Raw genomic sequence first — 14,430 nt, forward strand, 5'->3', positions numbered from 1 at the left:
AAATCACATGTTCACTGAACCGCTGGGTCCGTATTAAACGCTGCTTTGTGTCTGGTAGTTGGTCACTAAGTGGTGGAAATCCAGCCAGTTACTAACAGGATTTAAATCTGAAGCTCTCATCTCTATGTGCATTTCAATGTAGTTGTACCTCTTTTTATAGATTTTATATCAATATATAATATTATATTATAATATAAAATAATATATAATATAAAATATTTCTATATTTATTTGTGATACAAATGAAGTTATTATTCATATCTTTATGAATACCTTCATAAGAGGATTTTTTTTTAATTCTTAACTTCACTATATCATATTAATTCAAGTCCTGCATTGAAAATGTTAAAGGTCGTCAAATTGAGTTACGGTTTATTTATAGTTTTACATTTTTTTTATTCTTGAGTGAAGGTTCTCAGGACATTAAGCGCCAGGGGATTAAAGGATCTCTACAGAAATAAACACACCAAAGTCAGCAAATTAAATCAACACCAGCATTTTATTTTTCTCCAAAAGCATGTAAAAAGAAAAAAGAAAGAAAATGCACAGAATGATTGTGTATATAGGCGCAGAAAGGAGGCGCTTACATTTGAAAATGTTCCATTACACAAATAAGCAATAGAGAGAGATAGAGAAGGGGGGAAAGAGGAGAATAGACAGCAAACACAGTCCGAGTGTCCTTTTGCTGTAAGGCCACCTCAATCCACAGGTCAAGTCAGTAATACAGAATACATTTCCAAAGATGCATACATTTAAAATGTCTCGATGACAACAGCATTGAAAAGTAAGTCCACATCAAGTTTAGCACAAAAATGAAATGATTCACAGATCTAACATTGAAAACGTTACACTGCAATCATTCACCTGAGCCTCTTGGCACCAGTGTAAAGTGTACCTTGTCTGCTCTGTTACACGTAGACGTTGCAATTCACAGATTTTGCAGCTGTACCTTGGCGAACTGCTAACGGAGAATGACAAAGACAGCATTTCTAGATACAATACTCTTGATTTTAAAGCATTCTCAGGGATCCAGAGGACCAGTTTAAAATAAAAAAAGAAGGAAAATATAAGATTTACATTGTCACACAGAAGGGTTTTAATTGGGGTACATTATATGTGGATAAAAAGTGGTTTGATTGGAAAAATGAATGCTGGTAAAGTGAAGTAAATATATGTTAAAGAGTGGGACTCAAGAGTAACCAGGTCTGCTTCTGAAAAGGCATGATCAGGAGATTTCTTTGTAAAGATCTGTGCACTCAAAAGGTCTCAATTGAAAACAAAAAAGCAGTAAGATCAGCTATTTTTTTCTAAGGCTTCTCTTAAAAAAGTAGCAAATATCCATCCGTTAAGTTTAGCTTTCTATTCTGCACAGCATGCGTAAATTCACAGTAACCCTTCAGTCACAAAAAAGTACTTTGTGTCATTCAAGTGTCAGTCAAGTCTCAGTGATATTCAGACATTTTGTAAAATGAGATATTTGAATGGCTTTAGACTCATTCTTCGCACAGAATGAAAGAAGAGTTGTGGAAATCTTGTCTAACTGGATTTAATTTCTCTTAGGTGTTGCAATTAAATACGATCAAAAGTGGCTGGAGTGCAGCAGCTGCACTGCGAGCTGAGGCAACGTATTCAAAAACATCAAATAAAGGCTCTGTGGAGAACTTCTTGGGCAAAGTAATTTTTCTTACTCTTACACTAGACACTACTGTCGCACTTTCCCCAGCAGGGGGTGCTCTCCACTGGGTTTTGCATGAAGCACATCCGGGGACCAACAACCAACTGTGATGAACCCTCCATCAGCCACCTACTGTAAATTCAATATTAAGAAATAGGTCCAGGTGCTAAGATGTATTTAGCTAATAAGACATGAGTTGAGAGCAGGAAGGCATTTATTTAAAAAGGACACCTGCTCACGCTTAAGGGGATGACTGGGGGGAACGAATAACAATGGATGTTCAAGTGGGCGTGTCTATTTCCCCCTTAAAAACTGGCACATTATAGGAACACACTCAAATACAGCAAGAGGGGAACTCATCAGAAGATGCCAAGAACTGAGTGTGAAGTAATAAAGGAATGAATCAGTGAGGTTTCTTGCAAAGATTAATGCTCCTTCCATCAACATCCACATTTGTAGCACAGAACCGTAATTGAAGTTGAATTTAACTGCGTTTACAGCTCCTGTTAAAATGTTTCATACGATGAAGTGAAGCATGTTTACAGACGACGTCTCCCTGCGATCATCAGAATCTTGTCTGGGGATCACACGTGGTCGTATGTGCACGACTAGAGTACGGCATGACGGGGAATGTTCACTAATCACGAACTACAGCTCTATGTACAGATAGTATACAAAACACAATTAGAGAGTTCCAGAAGAATCTCGAGGGTAAAAGCTCAGAGAGGATCAACTTATGCCATGACATCGGAATCCAAACTCAAGTGCTTTCTAAAAAACGTTAAAAAGTGGTCTGCTATGCATCATGAGACAAAATCATTCACAACACAAAAGATTGATACAGTCATAAGATAAGGCTATTAAGACTCAGTCATACCAACATGCAACGATAAGACTCAAATCAGTCATTAAGATAAGAACAAACGATGGGATGATGCGAACAATAAGTGAAATAAAAAATGAAAACGAGAGGTGAGCTGTTGCTGATGTGTGCGGTTATGTTACAGTACTCTGTACCCTGTTTGTTCCTCAAATATATGAAACCTGACAAACTGACCAAACTGTCACAGCAAAGTCACAATACCGAGGACTATTATTTTGATTTGTGTTTTGCTAACATGACGAAATGTTTACTATTTGTTTTAAATCCGTGGGTGAAAATTGACCTGAGTGTATGCTCGACTGCAAAACATGGATGCGCCGTAACCCCTCTGATATGTTTGCCTGAGCATACAATTCATAGATTTAAGAATTAATGGGTGCAAATCATTAAAAATAATAAAAAATAAAAAATATTATTATCGGAATACTCCCCATACCAGAGAATGTTTTTGGTCACAATCAACAACCAATTCCAGAGAGGAAATTGGAAAATAAAATTAGGAAAATACAGATATCAATAATCGCAAACCCAAAATATATCCCTAAAGTTAATTTTTAAGCGGCATGGATTAAGACTGGCCAGTCTTTTCCTAGCTGTTTGTGCATGTATCTGTTCTGATGGCATTTAAAAAGCGAGTGAGAGTGTGGGTGATTTAACAGATCCCCAGCATACGAGGCATGTGTTCATTGTGATGTACTGGAGGTGTTAGTTACGAGGAGGCAAAGGAAGAGGCAGAGGGGGGGACACAGGGAGACATGATTATGCCGTCTTTGTCATATTTTTTCTGAGTCCTTGGCGGACCAGAGCTCTTTATGCTGTTTGCGTCCAAAGCCCTCGTCATAGTTGCCTTTTGCTTTGAACAGCTGTTGGAAGTGGGGCTTGCAGTAGAATTCGCCTTGAAGAGCTGCAAAGGAGCCAAGGCTGCAGGGAAGTGAGACGTTTATCAGTTAATACACAAACCAAAATGAAGTAAACGCAGGGATAGTAATATAATATATGATATAATCACCTGAGTTTGGCATTGCAGTGCTTGCAGCAGAAGCATGTTGTATGGAAGACCAGGTTGTTGGCAACTAATCTCTCCATTGGGTAGACAGTCTTCTCACATGTTGTACAGACTTCCTTTTGAGTCTTAAAGCTGAAAGACTGAGCAACATAAATTCACAATTTACTACCAGATGCACCAACAGGAGGCGATCTACACCTTGATCTTCAGTGAGATAAAAGCTACGCTTTTACAAAGACACAAAATGAAGGAAGGACTTCCTCTGCTTTTCTCCGAGATCAAAAGCTGATGAAAGTGAAGTGGGGACAACAATAATAACAGATGACGAGAGGACAGTGAATGAGGGATGAGAAAGAAGACAGGCAGTGTATATTTTACCTTTGATCGCTGGACAGGTTTTTCTTCAGTGGGGCCTCTGGTGTCCTGGGAAAGCAAGAACAACAAAGTGTTAGATATATGTATGTAAGATGTATTTTAAATGTTCTTGTGCAGTGCCCGTTCAAAGACCGCCTGGCTGGGATGGGATGTATGCTTGTCCTGTAGTAATGCTGGTTGCAACTTTCTTTCTGAAACAGTTAAAGTGGGCTGCAGTAAAGACATGCTGCTGAACTCCGTCCACAGAACCCTGAAGCTGCACCACCGCTGCTGCTGCACAAAGAGCTGTTCAACTGTTTATTCAAAGTGCGCATGACCTCGAACTGGAGATTTGGTTACTGTTCCTTTGTCATGAACGCACTGTTGTTGTGATCGACAAGGTAATTTAGTGATTAGTGTGTAACATGATTGAATTTAAGGGGACTAGAGGTATGTAACCTTCTGACGGACATTCTAGTTCAAAATGTGTATATATATTAAAAGTATCAATGTGTCCAAATCACACCAAATTCTTGTGAATATGTATATATGCTCTTACACTTGCTAAATGTGATGCTTATAAGATGGTTGTGAAGATAAGGGTTTCACATATAGACGGACAGATTTTAATTAGAAAATGGACTTACAGACTTTGGTTATGTTCTTACACGGAACAACAATTGTTATGTGAAAACCCCACATATCTATGACAAGCAGCAGAAGAACTTCACACGGATGGAGGTTTTCTACTGTCCTCTTGTTACCTTGACCAGTCTGTTAGTATTGTCAATCTGATCTCTCCACCTCTCCTTCCACTGCTATTCGCTCCATCTGTCTCTTAGCACCCCAGGGAAAGGATCAGGTGCCTTCTGTCTGGTCATGTGAGCCGCGCTGTGGGACGCTCAGCATGACACTGCTCTCAACATAACATAGCAGAGCGGCTAAGAACCTGCCTTCTAATTCAGAAACTCCTAAAGGCAAAATAACTGGAAATCTAATAAAATGGTGGGAGATTTCTCAGTGAAATAACATGAATGACACTTATTCTGCCAGTCTATCTGTGAAATTACTTCACGTTCCTTCCATGCGTGTAATAAAGAGTTTCTGTCACCTGGCTCCAATTGGTAGGTTTTATACTTTGATGTTTCTAGCTGCCATTTAACGTAGGTCCCCGCATTTCTGTGCACACTTGTAGGTGTCGTCGTGAGTGTCATGTAATTGCAGTTTGGCTGGCGATGACAGCAGGAATTAAAATACCTCCCCCAAGGCGCTGAGAGGGTTCAGAGCAGGGAGAAAAGCTTCAATGATCTCTGAAGCAGGACAAAGTTACAGGGTAGTAGTAAGTGTGTGTGCCCTCTGAAGTAGTGCAGCCTGTCCCCGGCAGCCACGAGCAGGGCCTCATCTTTAAGCAGGACTAACAGGTAGTTCAAGCGGATAATAAACAGACAGAGAGACATTCAGACGCTCGCACAGTAACTGCCATGGAAAAGCCAGTGTGCAGGGAAGAAGGGCAGCCTCTGTTCAGGCGGGGGAAAAGTCCACTGCAGACTCTGCTAAAACCCTGTTATGTAAGGCCGCTTGGCTGGAGCTGGAGGAAGGGGTGGATGAAGGGGCATTGTGGGACTGCGACCAGACTTGCAAAGATGGCGAGCGCTTCGACAGATAACTGCTGCTTGCTCTAACTCTTATTAGGGAAAAATGAAGAATCAAGCAGATGCACAGCAGCAAGAATGTGCATCCACCTTCTTCATAAAAATGTTGACGTGCTGTCGTGAGTTGAGCTCAAAAGCTGATTAACGGACTAATGAAAAGCACGTAAAAACTTTAAACTTTTCCCTTTAAAAGTGAAGCAAAGTAGCTGTCTAAGGGTCAGACAAATGGGATTAAGCGTTCTATCACATTAATAAACTAGAACTCAGTGAGGCTCCTTAAATTCAATCAGGCTGCACCAGATTTTTTTCATCAAGATCCGTGAATTTCTCCCTGGGAAAATCTGTAAAAATGTCAAAAATGTTAAAGTAAAAAAGTTTCCTGGATTTGTCCCAAGACTTGGATCTTTCCTAACCGAAATGAGATCCTTACAGTAAGTCCAGAAGTTGCCTCAAAACAAAATGGACAGGGGTTAAAAAACATAACCTCATTGGCGGAGTACCAAATGTCGCTAGGAGATAAGTAATGAAGCTGAGTATATTAACAGTCCCTCTTCAGAAGACATCAGCACAAAATTGACGCTGTACATTAACCACAAAAAACTGCGAACAAAGATGTCGGATTTACATATGTGCAACATATTTCCCAATCCAATACAACCTGAGGTATGCAAGTCATTGCTACCACACTGTAAAGAGTATAGTAATATCTCAGATCATATTGTCTCATGTTGTACCGCTAGCTATTTCCTCCTTTGGTAAGCAGCCACTTAGTGTTTTTGATTTTGTTGAGTGGTGCATTAAAGCAACAGCAGAGTGTTGTCTGCACTTATGAGAACCGAGGACATGCTTTAGAAATAGACGTCTCATCAACAGTGAGGCCATGCAGCTTCCTGTAGATGCAATCATGTCTGTCTCTTCTGTTTCCCTGGATCCTCCTGAGTTCAGTTAATGTTGCTGTAAGCAGCTCAAACTTTGCTGGTTATCTAGCCGGCTGCTCGCTCAACCGACCGACCACTTCCTGCTGCAGCAGGACAACTGCTGAGCTGACACGATGCTGATCTCCTCCAAATTATTTAACACGGTGGAAAACTCAAGTTTGACGGAGAGAAACTGCCACGGTGTATTTGTAGAGAAGGTTTACTTCAGTGAGAAGTTGCAGGAGCACTTAAAATAAGTCAACAACAGGCTATTTGTAGATATGAAATCATGAAATCAAATTGGCTAGAAAAGGAAAACTGATCTGAGAGAAAGAGAAGATATGCCAATGTTTTTTTGGTAGTTTAAAAAAAAAAAGATTAGTTACCATGTTAGGGAGCAGGCACGCATTCCACGCACACCGGCAGGCTCTAGATAAGCTTGTGTCATCGAGTCTTCTTTGGCCTTATATGTACATGAGTCTCAGTTGCCACCAAACTGCTCAAACGTGGCAGGAAGTCATTATGACACATCTGACTTCCTCTGTCATGCAGGGTCCCGACGGGAACGTCAGTTTTGTAAGCAGCTAAATTCCATCCTAATTAACGACCACTTGTTCTGTACGAACGCCTCATCATGCAGAGTGAATTAACCAATAGAATTATACATCTCACACAGCACCACAACGGAGATAAGACGTTGCATGGTGTCGGTGAATGAAACGCCTTCGTGAGCACAGAACATGGTGTTCAATGTTAACATTTGTTGTGCAAGTAATTAGCTCTGAAATGCCCGGCACCGCTTTAACTGTGAAGCAATTGGACATAGTAGAGTGTGAGAAGCTGGAGCCTGCTAGAGAGTTGTATCTTACCAAACAAAGAACATTTTCACATAAGTGGGGAAATCTTGCTGCAATGGAGCTTCGGCTCTTATCTCACAACATCAATCCCTCACATCGAGTGCTCGCTTTAATTTACATCACACCTGAACAGGCCAGCCTGGGCGTGTACCATGTTGTGAGTTCATGTTGCAAATGTTCCATGAGCCTCCAGTCGAAGAGGGCGACCCTTTTCTCTTAGTGTTTGTTTAAAGACTTAGTTTAGGGAAATACTCTCATTTTGCTTCTGTATATTCAGTGTGAGGCTACAGCCAGCAGCTGCATAGCTCAGTGTGGGAAAACCGGCATTTTTTAACAGGCACATAACTGCCAAGTAAAAATACAACTTTTGTATTAATTTGTGCTTCTAACGCAGATCAAACAAGATCTAAAAAGTTATTTATAAATGTGTAATGAATTGATATTTACCCTGACTAATCTGATTTTGCATCATGTGAACCGGCAGAATCTGTAAGCAAGGGAAAATATCGGGAGATTTCTGGTTTCCATTTCTAGTTTGACCAATAATTTTTGAGCAAGGTTCGGTTGGTCCGCCGGTGACTGAAATGCATCAGCTATCAGCTTTTTGAATTTATCTGCATTCAAATGCAGGTAGCTGTTGATAGAGATTAGCCAAAATGTCATCTAGACTTAAGACGCCCACAAAAAGTATCCACGTTTGTTTGGCGTGTTTGATATAATAAACTAGACGAACTCTTAACAGTGAATGACAAACAGAAGATGGAGTCTTGGGCCAGGTCTTTACTGTCTACACTGGAAGCCTCAAAATATTGACTTGCTTTAACTGCACACTGAAGATCTTAAGTATCCCCTGAAATTCTTCTTACCAATATGTATATAAAGGGTTACAGGAGACAAATTTGAAGATATATGCAGCACGCATACACCTCAAAATAATGTCTGTACATGCTTTTTGAAAGGAACCAAAACTACAATCCAGACCAAACTCTTGTCTAAATTACAGCATTTAAAACGTCTGCCAATGTAAACTACAGCCATTTACACCAGCTCCAGCAACTGTAAAGTCTATTACGAGGGTGAAAGAGTTCAAAAGGGAAGAATCATCTCCTCTTCCTCTTGTTGTATTCTGTCCATCAGCCCTATAAAGAGAGCCCCTCCCTCTCCCTTGCACTTGCTCATCACTGAATACACACCATGGTACGCGAGTCACTGCAACAGGCCCCTAAAAGGGAAGGCAGGCGCTATGTTAACAAACATCTTATGTCATTAATCCAAAACAAGACTCCCACTCTTTCTCATACCTTAAACTCAGAAGCATGATCATTATTTAATGTTTTGGGAAAGGGTGGTGCAAAAAATACAATTGTTAATAAGCCCATCTATAAGTTGATAAGCCAATTGTAGCAAACAACATTTTTTAAAGGCAAGTTCTAGCAAATAAACCTGTTTTAGGGAATTTTTTTTCAGCCTGCATTACAGTTTTTGGACCCAGAAGCCATGGCACGGTTTCAACAACTAAAACTGCTGCTGCAGGGAAGATATGCAGCCGCGTCTTGGCAGCAGTCCTCCATCAGCAACTCTGAACATGAAGAGACTGTGCAAGATATGTGGACGAGATGACTGAGAAGAAGAAGAAGACAAACATGCAGCCCTAAAGGAAAACCACTTCCCTGTGAGGCAAATCATTAATATTAGCACAACCTGAGACTGACTGGGGAACTGGGTAGTGGTAGGATGAAACTGTCTGCTCCTTCCGTGCAGATTCACTTCACCAGTCTGCAGAGTAATCACATCTGGGAGCGTGTCAGGTCTTTTGGACAGACACCGCTTCTCTTCCCTTTGACCACTTCCTGTGTGAAGTGAGACAATGACGGGGCATTTTGTTGTGTTTTAAGACAAAGGGTATTGACCGTTTGTGTCTCATTACTAAAACTGAAACTTGTTTTTTGTCTTGTCTGCAGAGTCTTGAGTTCCAGCTATACAGGAACTTCAAGATCGACTGATGAGAACAAAATTCTTGATAAAATAAAATAGCTGATTGATTTTTTGCAATTACCTAATCCACTGATTACCTTTTTGTTTCACCTTTAGATTCTGTATTTATGAAGGTTTCTATTTCTGTGTGGTTCTGTTCAAAGATGAACTGAAGGTTTCCAGTGGTGGAAAATCCAAAACACACATTCACAAATAGCATTTCTGAGATTTTTTACTAGTAATGAGTAGTCAGCAACGTTTGCTCCCACGACTCAAGTTTTGACCTGTGTGTCTTTCTTTGCCAGAAAACCCTCAAGTGTTTCCTCGTACCTCAGGGCACAATTCAAATCACTTAAATTGTGTAAGATCTGTCAAATACCAGACTGAAAACTGGTTCTGGACTATTTCTAATTAATAAAATCAGATACTAATGATTGAATCGTGAATAGGAAAAGCATCACGGTCAGTTACTGATCTGTGAACCTGAACTAATAAACCAGTAGATAATGATGGTTTGCTGTAGCAGCTGGTCTCTTTGTAATTTTACTTCTTAAAAATGGCAAAGAACCAAACATGTGACGGCCTGTGGAAGAATGTGTTGGGTAGCTGGAGCCTGTGTTGACTGGCTCGCTGTCATCTGCAACCTCTTTGAAAGGGGTTGTGAAGAAAACTGCCTCAAGTGCTGCAAGTGATCAGATGTTATCACGGAGCAGAGAAGAGGGACCACCTCATAAACCAAATTCTCCTTCAGGACTGGAATTTAACATGACAAGCCCTGTCCTGCAAGTAGCTACTCTGCCATCACAGAAAATTTCCATCACACGCTGAAACTGAAGGGTCCTTAAACTGTGGATCGAGATTTTAAAGCCTGGGCCAATGAAGGACTAATGTTTCTAACCCGTTTTTCCCTATAAACACACAAATTTCCTTTAAAGCTCAACAGACTTGAAACGTGACATGTGAGCAGCCTTTTGCTCATAAATGTCACTAGACACCACAAATATTCCAATATTAAGAAGAATGGCAGCTATTTCTGATTACCTGAACCCAAATAAGGTCATTCTCAGAATAAGCTACAATCTAATTAGATATGTGGACTCTCTCGACCTTAGTCCCATTATGTAGACATGTCTTAATCTCATTCTAACGTCTGGTTGAAGTTTTCAGTTTCAAATTGCTTGGCGACATGTGTCCTGGGTATTGGTGTCAGCAAGTTGGAAATATAACAAGGAGTAAAAGCTGTTGCAAAATTAGAAATAAAACACTCAAAAGAGGGAACGTTAGCATCGTGCATTTAACTATTCGACCTTTGGGTTTTAAATATATATATTGTATCGTCGGCCGAATGACTTGGTGGAAGTAATGTTGACCTGAGCTTTGTAACGGTAATATAATGGGAATATTACTGAAGTATTCTATCAAAAACTCATTTAAACATCATAATCTGACTGTCTGACTCAGTATAGGGTCAATAGCCCCCTTATAAACATATTAGTCACTGAAATAAATAAAACACTACATTTAAACCAGATTTCCAAAATTAGATTAGTGCTGAAAGCCACAGAGACAAAAAGCAATGCAAGTAAAAAAAAAGATATGATCACAATGCAAATCATTTCCCTTTTGTCCTCTTACTGAAACTCATTTAAAGTTGTACAGGTTTAAGAGCTACACCTTTACAACAAACTGAGATCTGATTTCCTGAAGACTCAAGACATCCAAATAGATGAATCAAATCAAGGCGACAGGACATTAAGTGTGAACAGGGAAATAGTTAATTTGATGTATGCGACGCTCTGGTAAACAGACACAAAATGTACACAAACAATATTAAGCAATCAATCCAAAAAACAATCAATTACTTATAGCGGCCTATAATTGTAACACAAAAAATGAATGGGAGAAAACTGGGTAAGAATGCTTCCAATACAAACTATTTATCCGACCACTTTTCCTTGCAGCTCATTGGCTCGGGACCTGCTGGCGACCCATTTAAAACTGTTCTTCACATCTGACAGCAGGCGAACCCCCCCTCTTCCCAACATATGGTGCCTCTAACGTGCCCAGCAAATCAGGTTGTTGTGCCGTTAATGGTCATTGTTTGACAGATGAGCACATGGTCAAACAAAACAAATGTTATTAATCCTAATTGTGCAGCTTTGTGCTTAATGTGCTTTTTTACATGACATTTTTGCTTTTTAAGAAACAAAGTCAGTCAAATTACGACAGCAGTCTCTCAAATCCCCCAGATCACTGACGTAAATCAGCCAGCAGAGCAGGGTGTCAATCTGGGCCGAGAACTCTTACTGAAAAATACAGTCCACCGACAGTGGCAGGAAATGAAAATCACCATATACAGAGTTTACTTAAGCCTTGTCACCATATGCCAGGGTTATAATGACAGAATGCTGTTGATGTGGTGGCCCGGACGGATAAAAAAGTGGTTTTAACCGACCACAGGGCAGCTTTTAAACTATGTGACAAAACAAACACAGACAAAGACATTGGTTTACAGACAGAGTGGAACACATGTCTTCTCCCGCCCGGTGTGGAGTTTGGGATCTAATGTTGATAATCCTGTTGCTCGGCCATTCAGGAATTACTCACAGCAGCTGTTAGCGAGGTCATAAGGTGCTGTGGAGATTTAACCAATCATTTAACCTCAGGTTTTAATGGAGCGTGGTTACATGTACAGTACATGTGGTTACATGTACTGTACATGTAACCATATGTACATGTATGTAACCACTATCTGTTGGATCAGAGGTTGAGGAATCAAGGCACTATGGACTGACCTTATATGATCATGTATACAAGGATAGGAATAACCAGGTCCTTCATGCCCGTGTAGATAAGATATGTTGAATTGGGCCAATTGATATTTTATTAAATTATATCATGATCAAAAAATGATTCACATCAGTCCATCAGATAATGAAAAACATCTATAAACAGCCAAAACGTTTTGCAAATCTTAGGCAGACAAAAACATGTGTAATACCTCCTCACAATTAATAAGCATTACATCAATAAATTGGACTTTGGTTATATCGCTACTGATAAAAAATGATATTGCTAAAGCTGTTGATGTTGTTCTATTATGACTGTGTGGCCGAGACGCACATGATCGCCCTGGCTCGGTGGGATCATGTACACGAGGATATGGAACACCAGGTTTCTCATGCCTCCTGTAAATATGATATCCCGAATTACATCAGCACCAGGGTAAACCTCGAAAGTGGGATGGTGAGCTCGATGTGTGGATACGTTTCGATCAGAGGGATCGGTAAACACAGCCGCCATTAAAACAGTGGCATCGGATAAATATTCTGCTTTTGTTCGTGTGCTTATTCGTTTAATTGCGATTGCTCTTTGTCTCCAGGGTCGGATCGTTTGCAAATCCCTCGCACGGACCCCTCGGTTGTGTTGCACTCGGTTTACCACAATCACCAATCAGCAGCTAGTGCTCAAATCGGCAAATCCACATGTTTATGTGCTTTTGTTCTCACCAATACAGAACAATTAAACCACATGTCAATTAACACCAGGGGCTAATTTGGAGGAGAACATTACAACGGGTGGCCGGGTGGTAATGGAGCTTGTTGGAAAAAGCAGGGGTAATGCGAGGTGCATGTTTTATTCAGTATGTTTCAATCACACTGTGGGGTTAATATTAATTAGCCACCGAGCTAGCTGCCTAACAGGCTTTTTAACGTGCGGCACGTTGCTAGCATTCAGATCAGCGGCGGTGCGTTCCAGTGTCCCTGAAATAAACCAAATCTCCCCCCGTGCCTCGGACTCCGTGTTTAAATGAAAGATTAACACCGTGGCTTACACAACACACGGTTTGTGCTAAAGCCTCACATCATCACCTCACCTCGGCTCCGAGAGACAAGAGGAGCCGGGAGGAGAGCGGGGCTGCGGAGGGAGGGAGGCAGGGAGGGAGGGAGAGCGAGGGAGGGGAGGGGAGGCTGCGGACACACAACAGCCGAGCAGGGGCACTCACCATCTGCGCTGCTCGTCTGTCGACACGCCGGCTGGGAAACACGTTGGCTGCTCGGGGGCTGGAGGTGGAAGCGGGCTCTCTCTCGGTCACCGAGGCGAGGGGCTGGGAGGCGGAGGCTGGTGCTGCGGGGCCGGTGAGTCTGTGCTCCGCTGCTCGGCTTCTTCAACCCTCTGCTCCGCTCGGCTCTCTCCGGCAGGATGTCCAACCCGATTGGTTCTCATCCGCTCGCGGGGCGTTCATGGCCTGCCGGACAAACCAGCGCTGCGTCTGAAACGAGGACGTCACTCTCTTGTCTTTTATCACAGTTCCTTCCCGCAGGGTCTGTTGTTTGTCTCGCTTCTGTTTGTCGTTTCCTTCTTGTTTGTGTGTGTTTTTCTTTTGTCTCTATTATTCCGTCTCAGCCTGAGATAGAATTATTGATGAAGAAAAACAGAAATGTGCCTCGTTTGTATTTGTAATATAGTTTAACGAATAATAATTCAAAATTCTGCTGAGTATATTTGGTTTAGTTTTATACTCATAGGCCCATATTAGCATAAGAAATAAAACACACATTTCGTTAATTACTGTTATTGTCATTGAATCATTTAACATGTTAATGTTACCTTTTACTATTGTTGTTGTTTAGACTGTGGGTGTGGTGGGATGGAAGGGTGTGTGGGGATACACGTTTGTTGTAAAGCTAATTTAATGGTTTTATGTCTTTATGTCTTAATATATTTTTATATTTATGTTTTTATGTCTTATGTGTATTACCCCTTGCTGTAAACAATAATTGCCCACTGACGTAAACAAAGTTGAAGGTTGAAAGTTGAAAGTTGAAGTTGAAGTTGATGTTGAAGCTAATTTAAATGGGGATAAGAAGACAAAACAAACACCAAATCTATAAGAATTTTCCAATTATGGTCCGAAAGCTTTGTAACAATAACATAATTGCTTCATGTTGATGTTAACGTCTCCCTCCCCTACAGTCTGTATGTGTACTTATTCGTTTTTTACTTTTTCGTTATTGTTTGATGAGTTGTCATCATGACAAAATATCATTAGTATAATATGTGTTAACTTTAATAAAGGTATGAATAAAGTTTTATGACATCTCTTTGTTA

General features: G+C 40.7%; 1 protein-coding gene across 1 annotated transcript; it reads right to left on the reverse strand.

Annotated features, from left to right (window-relative positions):
* Positions 1-480: 480 nt before the first annotated feature.
* Positions 481-13,485, reverse strand: limd2 (LIM domain containing 2). The gene is given in 5 exon segments (XM_061089929.1): positions 481-3,338; positions 3,341-3,479; positions 3,568-3,704; positions 3,943-3,987; positions 13,325-13,485. Coding segments are annotated over 5 exon segments (345 nt in total). The 5' UTR covers positions 13,328-13,485; the 3' UTR covers positions 481-3,317.
* Between the last annotated feature and the right edge of the window lie 945 nt (positions 13,486-14,430).

This window comes from Limanda limanda, chromosome 17 (assembly GCF_963576545.1).
Source record: "Limanda limanda chromosome 17, fLimLim1.1, whole genome shotgun sequence".
Lineage (NCBI taxonomy): Eukaryota > Metazoa > Chordata > Actinopteri > Pleuronectiformes > Pleuronectidae > Limanda > Limanda limanda.